This window comes from Rhincodon typus, chromosome 35 (genome assembly GCF_021869965.1).
Source record: "Rhincodon typus isolate 14 chromosome 35, sRhiTyp1.1, whole genome shotgun sequence".
NCBI classification, from domain to species: Eukaryota; Metazoa; Chordata; class Chondrichthyes; order Orectolobiformes; family Rhincodontidae; genus Rhincodon; species Rhincodon typus.
This window is the reverse complement of record NC_063366.1, coordinates 12,289,599-12,306,830: the sequence shown is the minus strand read 5'-3', so window position 1 is coordinate 12,306,830 and position 17,232 is coordinate 12,289,599. Positions and strand designations below refer to the sequence as shown.

Here is a 17,232-nt window from a genome sequence, read left to right as displayed (position 1 = left end):
AATGTATTTGTCGAATCTCTTTGGATTCTCCTCAACCCTATCTGCCAAAGCTATTTCATGTCCCCCTTTTGCCCACCTGATTTCCCTCTTGAATATACTCCTCTAGGGGTTCATTCGATCCCAGCTATCTATACCTGACATATGCCTCCTCCTTTTTTCTTGAGCAGTACATCAACTTTTCTTGTCATTCAGCATTCCCTACACCCACCAGTCTTGCTCTTCACACTAACAGGAACACACTGTTTCTGAACTCATTATCTCATTTTTGAAGGCCTCCTCTCATTTTCCAACAGTCCCTTTAATTGCAAACAGTTTCCCCCAACCAACTTTTTAAAAGTTCCTGCCTAATACTGTCAAAATTGGCCTTACTCCAATTTAGACCTTTGACTTTTACATTGAGTCTATCCTTTTCTGTAACTATTTTAAAACTAACAATTATGATCACTTGCCCCAAAGTGCTACACCAGACACCTCGGTCACTTGCACTGCCTTACTTCCCAAAAGGAGGTCAGGTTTTGCTACCTCTCTGGGTACATCCACATACTGAAGAGAAAATTTGAGTTATTCACTTCCAGTTAAGTTCTAGAAAAATAAGTTAAGTCAGGAGACTAACCAATTCCACAACTTCCCAGAGTCTTTTTTTCTAAAAAAAAGGTTGGAATGTTTGCTTGCAAGGTTATCACGGTAGATGGGATCATGGGGTTAAGATTACAATCATACCAGCCGCAGTCTTGTTGAATGTCAGAGCAGACTCATGGTGCCAAAAGGCCTATACCCGCTCCTAACTCATACTGCTAATTGCCCTAAAGCCAAGCATCTGAACACCATTAACTACGAACCAACTGAAAATTGTTCGTAAATAAATAAAGAAACTATTATTTCTTCATAGATAACTGGCACAAACCTTTGAATATTAGGATAGAAAATCCTTTGGAACCCTTCAATGGTAGCAGACAACTTTCTAAAGAAATGTCTGCCAGACTTAAGCTACCTTCTTTAGGTTCTGCAGTGGTAATCAGCTACAGAAGACTACCAACTATTAAGTAGCTCCTCAGAAAATGGGTGAATGAGGCACAAAGAGCACATAGTTAGTCGCAGTTGCACCTTCAATAGTGTCCCGGGTACAGTGACTATGGTCACTTCTGGAAATGAACAGTAAGGAGGGTGCCTGTTCTGATGAACTTATATTCATACAATAGCATAAAACAGGGGTTAATCATGGAAACTAAGTGGTCAAAACTGGTTAGTGAATTTTCCACACATTGGCAATTTTTTGCGAAAGCAAATCAGAAGATATTTTCTTTTACAGACAGCAAACAAAAATACTTAGCAGTAGTGTAATCAAATTCAAATAATTACAGTTTCCTTCTCAACTACATCACTACCGCTATTCTTATTAAATCCCTTTATGTTCCCCATGGGAATTTTATACTTATACCCAGCCCTTTTAAGAATTGTGGCAAAAGCAAACTACTGTGGATGCTGAAAATTTGAAAAACAAATAGAAAATATTGGATATACTCAGCTGGTCAATCGGCATGTGTGGAGAAAGAAATACAGTCAAAGCTTCAGGTCAGTAATCTTTTGTCAGGAAGGGAAAATAATGCAGACCTGTTTCAGAACCAACGTTTCCAGTTCTGATGAAAGATGATCAGCTCAAAATATTAACTTTGTTTCTCTCACCACAAAAGCTACCAGACCTGATGAGTATTTCTAACACTAGATTCCTAGATATACAATATCCTTTTATTTCTCACAAATAAAGCTGGTTATTTCTTCTCCCTTCTTACAAATGTCAGCAAGTACCTATGAAACAATACTCAAGGAAAATAGTTCCCATTAATCACAATGACATCGAAGCCTGAGATGAGACAATTTGGCCAGAGACTTCAACGAAACAGAAACAGTAGCATTTTAAAAACTGGTTATCTATATTTAATAGACAAAATCCAGTCCATTTACAACTAAATCTTTTAGGTAAGTGATAGCCTTCACTTCGAAAAACCCGTGCAACATGGTTTTATAGCATACCACTAACATAATTCATGCCCAAACATTATGAAAAATTTTTAAATGTGATGAAGGGCTTATAAATATTGCACTGAGGAGTAAAGTTAATACCTCAAGAAGAGGGATGATTTACAGTGGACCACTCAAAATTTTAAAGTATCTGACAAAAATAGCACATTCCCTGTGCCCTTCCCCTCTCCCAAGATGGGTGCACAAAATTCACAATCGAGACTGGCAATGATGAAGAAGTGATGCCTTGAATGTTTTATATCTTATCATTCAGTTACACAATAGACATCATGCTCCGTTCATCACCATCTTCACAATCTATTTAGATATAACTGTCAGTAGAGGAAAGTTAATAGTAACTTGTCATTTGTGAATACTAAAATAACTGCTAGTGGCCATATTTCTAAGTCAGGCATGCCACAAGATAATTAAGAGAACTGTACCTTTTGCTCACTTGCTTTTCCTCTTTCGTCCTTTTTGCCTTTTTTACCTTGCTTCTTGTTACCTTCCTCAGGTATAGGCTAAGGAGCACAAAGACAACACAATTACCATTAACCCAAACATACCAATGAAACTCACGATTTGCACATCCTTGTTAAATTCATAACAATTTTATATTTGATTTTTAAAATACATTATGGATTCAAACCATATGGCTATTAAATAAAGTGCATGGTAACATTTAACGTGCTAAATTGATTTTTCTTTATAATAAAAGGTATGCAAAACCATGTAAAAATATCTTGAGGGCTTAACGATATGACACAACACTCGTTTTCTTACTTTAGTTGTTCAACATGTCAAAACCAAAGCTGCTTCAAGTACTTAGTAACAATGTAAATCATGAGTAAGAACATCACTGCTCCTTAAGAAAAGGGAAAGAAGAACACACCAATAGAACAAACTGTTATTGGTATAAAAACAAAGTTTATCAGCAGTACTGAGATTCTCGTACAAACCTGCTGGACCGCTCTGGTGAAAGCAGTAATCAAAACTGAGAACTAAACCTTCAATGGAGGGAATTCATATACCCAGCTCCGTACTTTCGTTTTATTTAGATTGCACAAGGCAGAGGAGCTATCACTCACCACCACTTTCAGTTACAGACAAACACCAGAGAAGCCCAACATTGAGGACCTCAGTCCATGAAACAAGATTTACCCTTTAAAATGGACTAAGAACATATAGGGAATGACTTTCTTGATAAAACATGTCCTTTGAAAAGTGCTCCAGCTCCCCTGGATTGCAGACCCAACATCTAGTCACCGAAACTGTGTCCAAGTAATTTCCATAACAGGTTGTGATGGTGGGAAGAAGTTAAAAACTAAGAGTCCAGGGACCCCAATGTGCCAAAAAACATGCCTTTTGTGCAGTGACATGTTACCTGCTGTTTCCCCTCAGAACGGTCTTTCTTTTTCATTTTGCTTTGTTTCTGGTTACCAAGATTCTCATTCAATGCAGTCTGTAAATGCGAAAGACCGAAAAGGAAAGAAGCAAGTGCAGAAAAAACAAAAACAGAAAAGTTTGCATAAAGCAGTATCCAAGTGAAAAATCCAATAAACATTCCATATTAAATAAAAATAGGAAGAATATTGAGAACGTTTTTGCAGTGGACTGCCTTTCAACGTTGCACCTGCCAATTTCAAAAGGCCTGTATCGTAACTATAATTTATTTTGTTAAGAAAGAAAGAATGAATGAAGGATGGACAAAAATGGCCAACACTCTTCAGGAGAGCTCCACTGCTTTTCAAATTAATACATTTGAAATCCTATCCCAGGCCTTGCCCATTGTTGTTCTTCCTGCCTTTCCTCTTTCAAATACTCCACATGTAACATTCCATATTCTAATGAAAAATTGCAAAGCTGAAACGTCAATTCTTTCTCTCTCTACAGACGTCGCCAGATCTGCTGAATGTTTTGAGCATTTTCTTGTTTTTATTTCAGATTCTCTGCACCTAAACTGTTTTGTTTTCGTGTGAGACACAGTTAAATTATTTTTAAACCAGTGTTATTTAGAATGCACAAAAGACAAAGCGAGAAGGTAAAGATGCTAAGACTGATAATTTGTGAAACTCGATTATCATGGCTAATGGATAGCAATAGATGGAAGGTGAAGTTGCAGATAATGCAAGCCTGCTGGACAGTGTATGCTCAACTTTAAAGACATCTGCAAGGGGTTTCTAACAGTCTTAATGTTTACTATCCTAAGCTGGTAAGATGCCACTTCAGAAAATCCCACTCAAGGAATCAGATGGGCAGTCCAGAGGTGATGGCAGGGGTGATGAAAAGGAAAGTTTCAAAAGTCAATATTGTCTGCACACCATCAGCTGCTTGAGCATTGAACTCTTTAACCTCATGTTGAAGTTCATGGCAAAGCATGGTTTCAGTTACAAATTAAAAATAAACCAAGAGGAAGCCAAGGAGATCTTTCTTAACCTGGAGTGTGTTTGGAAAGGTGAAACTCACAAACACAGGAACTGCTTGGGGAAAATAGCTCAGATGCTTTCAGAAGCAAGCTAGTCAAATATCGAAGATTTACACCAAAAGGCCAAATGAGGCAGATGAGACTGGTGTGAATACTGCATAGACTAGTTGAGCCAAATGACATGTTCTTCAGTTCTACATGCTATTTCACTATGTTGATACAAATGGGCTCATCTTTTGAAGACACCTGCCTTGACCCAATGATTTCCAGAGCTCAGACTATTGGCACGAAATGCAGAACGCAGCAAAATGCTTGTACCAGTATTTGTCCCAGTACTGCCAGAAGCCTGGTTTCTGATAGCAAAACTGTAGATAGTTAGCACCATCTGGTGGTAGAGATCATAGATCTTCACAATCAAGTGCTGAGTAAAGCTATTGATTTACAATGCTGGCAAGATCACAGAGCAATGGCCTTGAATGGAAATTCTAACTTTGCAAAAAAAAAACATGACAACTGAAAGAACCATTATTGCGTTAAGTACGTGAGGCTGATGCACATGAGATGAACCTTTGGTGAACAGGCCAGGATATCAGGTGTCAACAGACAAATACAAAATTCATCATATTCAGACTCCTCTCCCCAAAATTGACACTAACCTTATTTTTCTGATTTTTGTTCATTTTGGGTGGCTGCGTCTCTGTTTCATCATCTTCATCGTCATCTTCACCTTCACTCTGCTCCAGACTTAGAGCTGCAAAGACATTCCCGCCCTTAAATAAACAAAAATGAAAAAATTAACGTTAAAATACAGAAAGTCCAGAATGATAAAAAGCGTGGATATTTTAAATTGAACATGTTGAATGCACTGAATCTCAGTTATCAATTACAAATCATTTATTTCCAAATAACGAGGAGTCAATCCCCTGTGAAACCGTCATTTTTCAATAACACAACAACAAAAACTCAAATATCAACTGATAAAGCCAGGTAGAAAAATTAACCAACACTAAATTGAAAAGGAAACATTTGTTTCAAGTTAATCAAATTAAATAATCTCAGGAGCTTAGTTTTGACAATTGGGTTACAAAATAATTCATGAAGCATCTCATGCAAGTTTTCCAGCATGGAACTGAAAATTCCTGATCTCCAGGATGCCTCCGATTGGACACCTGTTCTGGAACTGCCCACAGTTTTCAGACATGTTAGAGTGACATGTGCCGATCCACAATACCTCCTTTGTTTCTGGGTTCATATATGAGCATAGTTGAACAAAGGGAGAGAGGGCAAGTACTTAAAGTTAGGGGAAAGGCTTGTGAATAAATTGAAACATCACAAACAGATGAACATCACTCAAATTAAACACAATTGGCAAAAATGGAACCATGAAAAAAAGAAATCAATACTTGAACTGTATCATACAGACTTGAGAACACATGTAAACAAGTGCAACCCAACTTGAAGGCAAACGGTGGAGAATTCCAAGAGATAAATTGGTAAGTTTCATTCTGACAGAAAATATTACTGGCAGATAAGGTATGAAGTGTTACATTAGCAGGCAAGTTCTGGCTGTGCACAAAACCTAACCTTATCCTGCACTCAGCAGACATGAGCTGAGATTAAAAGGACAATCCTTGACATCAAGGCAGCACTTGATAGGACATGATATCAAGGAGTATGAATAATGTTGGACTAAACAGGAATCAGCAAAAACACTATGGGTTGGAAACACATCCAACTCAATGAACGTTGTTGAGGGCAATCACCTCACGTGAAGGGTCGCAAACCCATGGGAACACCTCCACGTTCTTTACCAAGCCACTTACCAGACTAACTTGGAGAACACATTGGCCATTCTTTCACTGTTGTATGATCAAAAACCATGTTGCTTAGAGAAGTTTAAGTCAGTTCACCCCTCCTACTCAAAGGCAATTGAGGACTGGCTTTGTCAGCAAAACCTGCATCCCATGAACAACTTAAAAAGTCTGTCACATTTGTAAGTTAGAAGTATTGAAAGATTCAAGTACTGTCACCCTGATTTCTTCTACCTTGGAACTGAAAGCTTATAAGCTCTGCTAAATCTATTCATCATTAACTGACATTGGTGAAGGATAGTATCAAGATAATAAGATATTGTAACCAAGTTTCACTTTTTGGTGCTCCGAGGTTGCTACTCTGAGAAAAAAAAAAGTATATCTTTCAACTCAAACAAGCAACTAGACTCAAAGATACTCTAAATTTCAAAAGGAATGCTCAGACGTTACACTGAACGAAGATTCCTCTCCAATCTCCTCGACTTTTCCTTTAAGTTGAAACTAGAAGTGGCACTTTGAAGGAAAAACAAGCAGCAAGTCATGCATCACTTACCATCTTTTTGTTTCCCGTCTTCTTATTACCTCGTCCTGGCTTTATTTCTGGAGAAGGGAAAAACACATTTGAGTCAGGGTGGATTTTCTTGCCCACAAGGGAATTTTACCGCCAGTTTCATGTTTAATTTCATAGAAGTTAGTCTGTGGGCACTACAAAAAAAACCAAGGCTTGATTAATCTATCAGATTGAAGCAGCTTTATTTTTTGAGACCAGAGTCTGGGAAAGACAGTAAGCAGTAACCTGGTGGCTCCCAAATGTAGCAGAGGCACAAATCTAGTTTTGGGTCACATTCCAGTCCTGTAACATTTTTCCTCCAGCTACTCCTCCCCACACAAATCCAGAATGTCATCTTAACTCACGCTCCATTATGTTGAACCCCAACCTTCACAAGACTCTTCTGGTATATTGTTTATAATTTCAGGGAATTAATTTTTGTTACAACCTAAAACAAAAGAACGTCATTCTTAGAGTCAGAGAATCCTTAAGGCACAGAACGTTACTACTGGAATGATTAAACCACTGTCCCTGCAAGTTTATTTCCCACAAGTGTTTGTCAGCGTCTTTTGAATTTGTCTACCATCTCCACTTCCGTCACAATTGCATATAGTAGGCTCTCGGTCATTATCACTTACTGCATAACTCACCACGCTCCCCCATTGAATCGGTAAATACCTAGTCCTTTTTTTTGCCTACCTTGTCAGGTATAACAGCTTTATAAACTATAATTTTGTGTACCTCCAAAATCTCCCCTAACCTTCAATGTTGCAGAAAATCTCTTATGTCTGGAATAATTCTGATCATTCTCCCTATAGTTATCTCAAAGGCACTTCCACCTTCCCTTTTTTTCCCTCTTTAAAAAAGGCAAACTGAGAACCTATTAGTTTTTACAGCACATTTAATTTTCTTTTGGCAGGTTGGGCTCAAGAGGAAAACTGCCTGCTCTCCTCTCAAACAGTGCCAAAAGATTCTTCATACAACCTTAAAAGGACAAAGGAGCTTTTAGTTAAAACCTCATGAGAAGAACTCAACACAAATCAACAATATTCTGATTCAGAGGTGAGACCTACAATTGAGTTCATACTGACATTTGAAAGTAGAGTAGAATAAATATTATATAAACAGGTACCTTAAAAGGAAAGTGAAAATTCTGGTCTCTAATTTTACAGTAAATAATAAACTTGACACCATTCTTTATTCATGACTTGAAATTGACTTTACACACCTCAAAGTCCTCCATGCAAATTTCAATTTTGAAAGCTAAAATCATAATTATACCACACAATGTTTTACACAGAAGTAAACATACAAAACGAAAATCACACTCCATTTTTCTTTAAATGACAACACTGAGTGTTTAATTTAATGCCAGTTTTGCTGAAGTTCCTCAAGTCAATTAGTCCACCTTCCACCTCTGTAGGTTTAACAACCATAAATTTCAGTACTCCCAGCTAACAGTCAAGCTTCTGAAGCTGTAATCATTTGTGCCAAACCCCTGCTCCCAGCACAGCTCACCTTCCTCTTCCTCCTCATCACTAGCTGGCACTGACAGCTTACTCAGATTCTCAATCACATTGTCAACATCCTCATCCTTCTTCTTTTTGTTCCGTTCTTTTTTCTTATCACGTTTTTTCTTCTGTTGCTATTAAACAAGCACCAAGACAAAACAAATGGGCAGAAACCATTACAGCATATTATGCCACACAGAAAAAATATTTGCATTTATAAAAGATAGCATTTAGTGACTCCAGTATTTCCAGCGAGAATACAAATGATCAATGACTTCACCTGTCAGTCATGTCTTGAGACTGCAGTACTGTAAATAACTATCTTTCAATCACAAAACTTTGTTGATGAGGTAATGTTATTATTATTAGCAGTGTTTATTGATTGGGCACAAATGTCATTTATTGCACTTGGTAGGTGTGTTTTCTTAAAATAAACTGCTTTGTAGTGATATATAGTGTCTGACATCGAGTCCCATTTCACATCCTATTCACTAGGCAACACAATTAGTAGACAATTTATAAGAGCACTTCATTGCATCATTGAAGTGCCCTAAAACATTTTACTTAGTGAATTACTTCTGAAGTGCTGATTCTACATCTGTGTGCATGAGGAGTTGATAGATTTTATTGGTAACAGTTGGTCATTATATGGGTCACATACACATACAAACAGTAAATTCTACTGGGACCCAGTCAGCTGCAAATCTCACTGTAGCCTGACTCCAAATACGGACAAAATAACTCAATTTCAGATAAGCTGAGGGTGACTGCCTCAACACTAACACAACATTTGACCATGTGTGGCAAGAGCCAACGCTAGAAAAACTGAAGTCAATGGGAATCGATCCCAAGGACCACCACCCTCCACCGATGGATTATCTGGTGCTGGGTAAGACCCCAAATAACAGATTTACCCTGATTCACACTGTCTTCAGTTTTGCTCGAGATTCTTGACGCCATGCCTGGTCAAATGCTATCTTGGTATCAAGTCAGCCATTTCTGGGGCTCAGCCTTTTTTCCCTGTTCTGTTTGGATGAATACTGTATTGAGGGCTGGAGCTGAACGGACATGGTGAAACCCAAACTGAATGTTAGTGAATAGATTATTGCTGACCAAGAGTCACTTAACAGCACTGTCAATGACCCTACCAACACTGTCCTGACAGTTTTTCTCATTATCTAAACTGACGTGATGACAATTGGCCAAATTGAATTTATTCTGCTCTCCGTGTACAGAGCACAACTGAGCAATTTTCCACATTGACAATTTAATACCAGTGTTATAGTTGTACTGGAAATTTGGCTAGGGGTATATCTAGTTCCAAAGCAATCTTGAATATTATTACAGGAACATTGTCAGGGCCTTTGGAGTACCCTTTAGCAATTTCTGGATATCACATGAAGTGATTCAAATTGGTTGAAGACTAGTATCTGCAATGCAGAAAACCTCAGGAAGAAGCAGATTATGGATATCCACCCAGCACTGCTGACTGAAAGTGGATGCCAGTGCATCGACCTTGCATAAAAGATGTACTGCATCATTTCTCCAACTCATGGTCATTACCACCTCGAAGAACTATGGTAACAAGCAAATGTGAACATCAACACCTATTAATTTACCTTTAGGTTGGACATAATTCTGACTGGAAAATATCACTTTTCATTTTTCACCACTGGTTCAAAACCCTGGAACTCCCTCCTCAACAGCATGTGCGAGTACCTTCCCTACATGGGCTGCAAGATTTGAAGAATAGAGCTCACCACCACTTTTAATTGGCACCTAGGGGTTAACAATAAATACTGACCTTGCCAACAGACAACATCTAAAGAATGAATAAAAGTCAGTACGCAGACACCCTGATACTGATGTGAAATCCACATTGGATTCTTTTTCTGTAACTCCTTCTAACAAATGTGATTGCAAAACCATGGCAACATTGCTATTACCTGCTGTTCTATGATGATTGCTTCTTCTGCTTTAACTTGCTTATCATCAGCTGCCAGCTCCTCAAAGAACTAGTGAGAGAGAAAGAAAATATTCACATAATAAATAAACTGGACTGAAGATCATGTCATCTTAAGAGGCTGTTATTCTGTATAGTTTGAGGTCTTTCATGGCTGACAAGCTTAGAAGTAAAAAAACCAGGTGTAAAAGTCATGGTTTCTTAATATGACAAAAACAAAAACAAAAACAGAATGTGATAAATTTTTAAATACTATCATGGGCCTAAGTCATCAAAACAGGCTCAAAGGTGATCAAACACCAAGGGATCAGTCAGTGTAATTATAAGATTGTTTATACTGCTTCCTGACATGGTTGGCCCAAGTAAGACCTCTCAGCCAGCACCCAGCATTAGTGACTGCATCTAGATTGATGGCTAGTCCAGTCCATATTTTGGACTAACATTCTCCACTTCAGGACCTGCTCCCATTCAGCTCTTCTTCCTGCATGTCTTATAAACATCATGCCACATCATGCACATTACTTGGACACTTTGCTCCAGAGAACAGTGATATCCCTCAGAACAGACAGCTTAGAATTTGTCTGTGATCACGGACAGGAGGGCATGATTGCAAGCGAAGCAGTACGAACACACAGAATTACTAAATAAAGGGGGCAAAAGTTGGAGAGGAAATAAACAATAACTACCACAAGAGAAAAGTTTGAGGGTAACAACAGGGCCAAAGATCCCCCAAGTCCTGTGGGATACATTTTAGGAAATTGAAGCAAGTAGCTACAGAGATAGTGGAAGCACGGGTAGCAACCTTCCAAGAATCCTTAGATTTTGGAAAAGTCCCAGAAGACTGGAAAATTGCCCATGAAACACCTATCATTAAAAAGGGGGAAAGGAGACAAAAAAAGCTAACTATCAGCTAGCTCACTTATTGTATGTTATTGGGAAGATGTTCCAAGTTTATTGCACAGCATACAGAAAATAAATACATAACATGATCAAGCAGAGTCAGCCTGGTTTCACTAGGGGAAAACTTTGACTGAAAAATGTACGACAATTCTTTGAGGAGTTAACAAGCAGAATAGATAAAAACAGAACCAGTAATTGTCATACATTTGGGTTTTCAGAAGGCATTTGGCAAGGTACCATGCATTAGGCTACTTAAGACAAGGGTCCATTGTTTTTGAGGCAAAATATTGGCATGGATAGAAAACTGGTTAATAGTACAAGTCAAATTTGGGATAAGCAGGTCATTTTTAGGACAGCAACCCTGAAGCTAGTGGAGTGCCACAATTACTTCCAATATAAATTAACGACGTGGACAAAGAAAATGAATGTATTATGGCCAAGATTGCAGATGATACAATAATAGGCAGGGACACGTGTTGAGGATAACAGTCTGCAGATCGCTATAGACAATGAGTGGGCAAAAAACTTGATAGATGGAACAAAATAGGGGAATGCAAGACTATGTATTTTGGCAGGAAGAATAAAACAGCTGAATATTATTTAATTGGAGAAAGACTTCAGAAAGCTACAGAACAGATTTGGGAGTCCTTATCCATGAATTACAAAAATCTAACATCCATGTTCAACAGGTAATACGAAAGCAAACGGAATGTTGGCCTTCATTTCAAAAGGAATGGAACACAAAAATAGGGAGGTCTTGCTAAAACTATACAAGTCAGACCACAGCTGGAAAACTATAAATGGTTTGGGCCCCTAATCTCAGGAAAGACTGCATTGGAGGCAGTCCAGAGAAGGTTCACCAGGCTGATAGTGGTATGGAGGGACTCATTTATGAGATGTTGAGGCCCATACTCATTGAAATTTAGAATAACAGTTGACCTTATTGAAACATATATTGTTCTTAAGGATCTTGACTAGGTAGTTGCAGAAAGATAGTTTCCTCTTATAGAGGATCTAGGACTAGAGGGCACAAACTCAGAATAAAGGGTTCACACATTTAAAATAGAGATGAGGAAGAATTTCTTCTCTCAGATTAAGTGAGTCTGTGGAATTCTTCACCATAGACGGCGATTGAGGCTGGATCATTAATTACATTCAAAGCTGGGTCAAACAGATTTTTAAATCAGTAAGGGAATCAAGGATTACACGAAAAGGCAGGAGAATAAGGGTTATCAGTTCAGCTATCATCTCATTGAATAGAGCAGACTTCAATGGGCTGGATGGCCTATTTCTGCTTCTACGTCTTCTGGTCTTATTTACAAGTTCACGACAATGCTCAGAATATTATTCAGCCATTAAAAGGACTGATTCATGATATATGTCCCATTCAACGGCTAATGCAGTGTAATTAGGCATTCTAATTTGGATGAAAGAGGATATAAAGTAAGAACCCAGAGGATTTTTGAAAAAGACATTTTCACAGGATCATTAGAAAATGGCGTTTACAGCATAATGCACAGCAGAATCTGCACCAGTCATCACAGACATCAGCAACACCCCTTACAGCGGTGATTTAGAAAAAGAGCTTCACTTATAGGAAAAGCTAACTGTCAGATTAATTCTCCCACTACAAGTTTGTTGTAGTTCACGTATTTTTAAGCATATAAGCAATACATTTAATATTTGACAGAAATTCTACACGTACATTGAAAGACAGTTTACTTTGATTATGGAAAATTCTACTGCAGGAGTGAGTTAATATTGGTAGGAATTAGAGTCAAACGGAGGAAAACAAAAAGTGAAACAATCTCAGTTTTATTCCTACAAACCAAGTTCACAGAATGAATTTGATAACAGAACTGGTAATAATAGCCTGTGTAGCAGTGTTGGCAAGAGTTAAAAAGATCCAAATTGCAGCTTTTGATCATTATATAGTGATAACTACTACTAGAAAGTGTCCTGGTGACTGTTTGTACTATTTTGTTTTTCACAGCCAGCCACACACACTGCTGAGCTTCCTCACAACTGAACAGCAACTAAATTTGAAGATAAAATACTGGGGTAATCTCCAACTCATGCCATTTCCTACTTGTTCTGCTCTGAAACTGTCTCAAAACTAAAGGTTCAAGAGAGTGGAACATTGCAGCACAGACAAATCTGTGGGCATGTACACACAGAGGGGCCAACACAGAAATCTACATTCCAGACAGACAACATATGGAGAAGTTACAAGGTTACAAATAACCATTCCTGAAATGGGGCTGGTGGGGGAAGCCAACATAACACAATAGATGGCACGATCACATGAAGGACTGGACTAATTGTTCTGGTGACTTGGCCTGTCCAGAGAAATAATTCCAAGAAACCCAGTGCACGTTTGTAAGACAATATAATAAAAAGTTAAAAGGATATATATGGATATCTACGTACCGATTTCTTGGCCTTCTTATCTTTCTTCCCTTTTTTAAGGACTGTGTGAAAATAATTAAAATCTTAGTGTCACGAAATAATGATTTTCCTTTATTTAAAAATACCAGAAGCTTAAAGCTCATGATTCAGTTTTAATATTCCCAAACAGGTTAGAAGGATAGATTTATTCTAATGACAAATTTGAGCAATAACATCACAGGCCATGATCTATGCATAAAAAGACTACAACAGTAAGGATGCATGAACATAGTTTACCTACAGTCAATAATTATGTTCAGGATTTTTTTTATTTTACAGCTATCCTGATACTATACAACAGTATAAGAAACTTTTTTTTGATACAATCTATCAGTCGCTTGGACATACGCACTACAAATCTGCAGCACACCGCCACCGCAATTCAGATTCCACATGACTGATTTGTGCGATATTCAGAACAACCTTTTGGCTTGATTGCAACATAATATTGGTAAACAACACCAGACATGGCTCTACTGTGATATAGTGCTACACAGCTATTTTCATCTATTGCTCAAACATTTGAGACACCTTTCCCTTCCAAGGTAATCCGAGTTAGACAGGGCACCTTTCAGGGCCAAAAGTGCGCACAGGCCCTTTCATGAATTTGCAACATACATTTGACTATGGTAACCAGGATCACAAGGTAATTTTGATATTCTGTATCTCATCATCAAGACTACACAGTGAGCACATGTCTAGGGCCCTGCTTGCGAAGGCTACCAATAAAGTTAATATTGTAGAGTAGAGCTGCTGGAACCCCAATGCATATACTGACCAGTAAAAGTAGGCTGGCTTGAGACATTCATGCAGAATTCATTAGCAGATTTCTCATCTAACAACCTACAATGTCAATACATGTCTCTTTACATGTGCACAAGCAATTATCCAAAGGATGTCCCCAGCCTGTAGAAACATAAGAACATAAGAAATAGGGACAGAGGCAGGCCATCTGGCCCCTACAGCCTGCTCCGCCATTCAATAAGACCATGGCTGATCTTTTCATGGACTCAGCTCCACTTACCAAGCCACTCACTATAACCCTTAATTCCTTTACTGTTCAAAAACCTATCTTTGCCTTAAAAACATGCAACGAAGTAGCCTCAACTGCTTCATTGGGAAGGGAATTTCACACATTCACAATGCTTTTGGGTGAAGAAGTTCCTCCTCAACTCAATCCTAATCTGCTCCCCCCCTTATTTTGAAGCTATACCAACTAGTTCTAGTTTCACCCACCAGTGGAAACAACCTCCCTGCTTCTATCTTACCTATTCCCTTCTTTATTGTATATGTTCTATAAAATTCCCACTTCATTCTTCCAAATTCCAATGAGTATATTCCCAGTCGACTCAATCACTTGTCATAAGCCAACCCCTCGACTCCAGAATCAAACAAGCGAACTTCCTCTGCACCCCCTCCAATGCCAGTGCAATCTTGTTGCAACCTTTATTTGTACAATTAACTGCAGATATGGTTGTACTCAAATCACTTTTATACTTGGTTCCCCTAAAGAAGATAATGAATTTTCAGTGATCCTCCACAGGGGTGGAATGTCTCACTTCCATTTTCGGATTTCTTTTACTTTTGATGCAACTAGTGATCATAAAATATGACATCAGACATTTAGGCCCAACTTTGGGACACAATCTTCTCTGAATTTAATGTTCATTTTTTCAGGTTCATCTGTCAAACTGCACCAGTAGCTTTAAGCCTGATTAATCCCTTCAAACTACGAGTACAATATAACTTCACAATGAGCCTGCTGACTCCAAAAAGAGTATTCTTGCAAAACAAGAAGAATGATCTTCAAAAATGACAATGACACATAGCAGAACAAGGCTGCTTAGCTTTGCGCTGACTTTTTAGCAGATTCAATTAGTCTCCCTCTCCTACGCTATTGCCACAACTGCAAACATTTTCCCCTTTCAAAGTAATTATCCAACTCCCTTTGAAAGTTGCAACTGAATCTGTTCTTTCAGGCAGCACAGTCAGATTAATTTGAGTTGCCTCTGGCTTGCCAATTAATTTAATCTTGTCTTTTGGTTACAAACTACCCAGTCACAGCAAACAATTCAGCCATATTTAATATATCATTATGCAATCTTAAACATCTAATTCAACATCCTCCTCAGCCCACTTTGCTTGAAGGAGAACAAACACAGTTTCACTAATTTCTCCACGGACCCAAAGTTATAGAACATTAAACCATAAAATCATACAAGTTAGAAACAGTCCCTGCAGTCCAACCAGCCCACACTGACCGCATTCTCAAACTAAACTAATCCCAACTGCCTGGAGGTCCATATCCCTCCAAACCTTTCCTATTCATGAATTTACCCAAATGCCTTTTAAACGCTGTAACTGTACCTGCATCCACCACTTCCTCTGGAAGTTCATTCCACATACGAACCACTCTGCGTAAAAAAGGTTGCTCCTCATGTCTTTTAAAAATCTTTCTCCTTTCACCTTAATAATATGGCCGGCCCCTAATTTTGAACTTCCCCAGTCTAGGGGATTTTGGTCATTCTCCTTATCTATGCCCTAATGATTTTATCAATCTCTAGAAGGTCATCTCTCAACCACCTACACTTCAGTGAAAAAGGTGTCAGCTTTTCCAGGCTATTTTTATATCTCAAACCCTCCATTCTTGGCAACATCCTGGGAAATCTATTTTGAACCCCCTCCAGTTTAATAACATCCTTCCTATAACAAGTGATCAAAACTGCACACAGTAGTCCAGAAGAAGCCTCACCAACGTACTACCTAATTCTCAAACCCCAGAGACATCCACACAGACAGCTGTTACCCCATTAATACTGAGAATATAAATCCCAGAGAGACAGATCCTCACAAACAGCTGTTAGCCCAATAATACTCAAAAGTATAAATCCCAGACACTGATCCACGAGGATCAGTCTCTCTGGGGTATATATTCTTGGTATCCATGGGCTAGCAGCTGTGTGTGTGAAGACCAGACTCTGTGGAGTTAATATTCATAGTATTATTGGGGTAACTGCAGCCAAAGGATCGGTCTCTCAGGTGTACATTCTCAGTATTGTTGGGGCAATAGCTGTCTGGGATTTATAACCTCTGTATTTTTGGGTAACAGCTGTCGGCAAGATTCAGTCTCTGGGATTTATATTCTCAGTATTACTGTGGTAACAGCTGTCCACGTGAATAAATCTCTGGGATTGTTAATCTCAGTATTATTGGGGTACCAACTGCCAATGAGGATCAGTCCCTGGGACTTAGTGTCAATATTATTAGGATAACAGCTGGTTATGTGGAACAGTCTGTGCAATTTATATTCTCAGTATTACTGTGGTAACAGCTGTCTGTGAGGATCAGTCTCTGGGATTTACCTTCTCAGCATTATTGGGGTAACAACTGTCTGTAAGGATCAGTCTGTGGGATTTATATTTGCAGAATTAATGAGCTAACAGTGGTCTATGAAAACCAGTCTCTAGGGTTTATATTCTAAGTATTATTAGAGTAACAGCTATCTGTGAGGATCAGTCTCTAGGGTTTATATTCTCAATATTATTAGGGTAACAACTGTCTGGGAGGATCAGTCTCTGGAGTTTATATTCTCAGTATTATTAGGG

General features: G+C 38.5%; 1 protein-coding gene and 1 long non-coding RNA gene across 4 annotated transcripts in view; one reads left to right on the top strand and one right to left on the bottom strand.

Moving 5' to 3' along the window:
- The window catches only part of LOC125487040, a 40,829-nt gene extending 27,205 nt beyond the window's left edge, over window positions 1-13,624 (top strand). Inside the window, exons 2-3 of the long non-coding RNA XR_007265616.1 lie at window positions 7,725-7,867; window positions 13,173-13,624. This is a non-coding gene — a long non-coding RNA (uncharacterized LOC125487040). The remainder of the gene's footprint in view (window positions 1-7,724; window positions 7,868-13,172) is intronic.
- abcf1 (ATP-binding cassette, sub-family F (GCN20), member 1) overlaps window positions 1-17,232 on the bottom strand; it is a 68,095-nt gene that overhangs the window by 50,341 nt on the left and 522 nt on the right. For 2 of the 3 annotated variants that reach the window (XM_048616928.1, XM_048616929.1), the window contains exons 2-8: window positions 13,610-13,650; window positions 10,263-10,331; window positions 8,324-8,450; window positions 6,809-6,855; window positions 5,101-5,214; window positions 3,404-3,481; window positions 2,463-2,540 (exon numbers count right to left, since the gene is read on the bottom strand). In XM_048616928.1, coding sequence (XP_048472885.1) covers window positions 2,463-2,540; window positions 3,404-3,481; window positions 5,101-5,214; window positions 6,809-6,855; window positions 8,324-8,450; window positions 10,263-10,331; window positions 13,610-13,650 — 554 coding nt within the window. The remainder of the gene's footprint in view (window positions 1-2,462; window positions 2,541-3,403; window positions 3,482-5,100; window positions 5,215-6,808; window positions 6,856-8,323; window positions 8,451-10,262; window positions 10,332-13,609; window positions 13,651-17,232) is intronic. The other variant, XM_020511877.2, reaches the window with a different exon arrangement.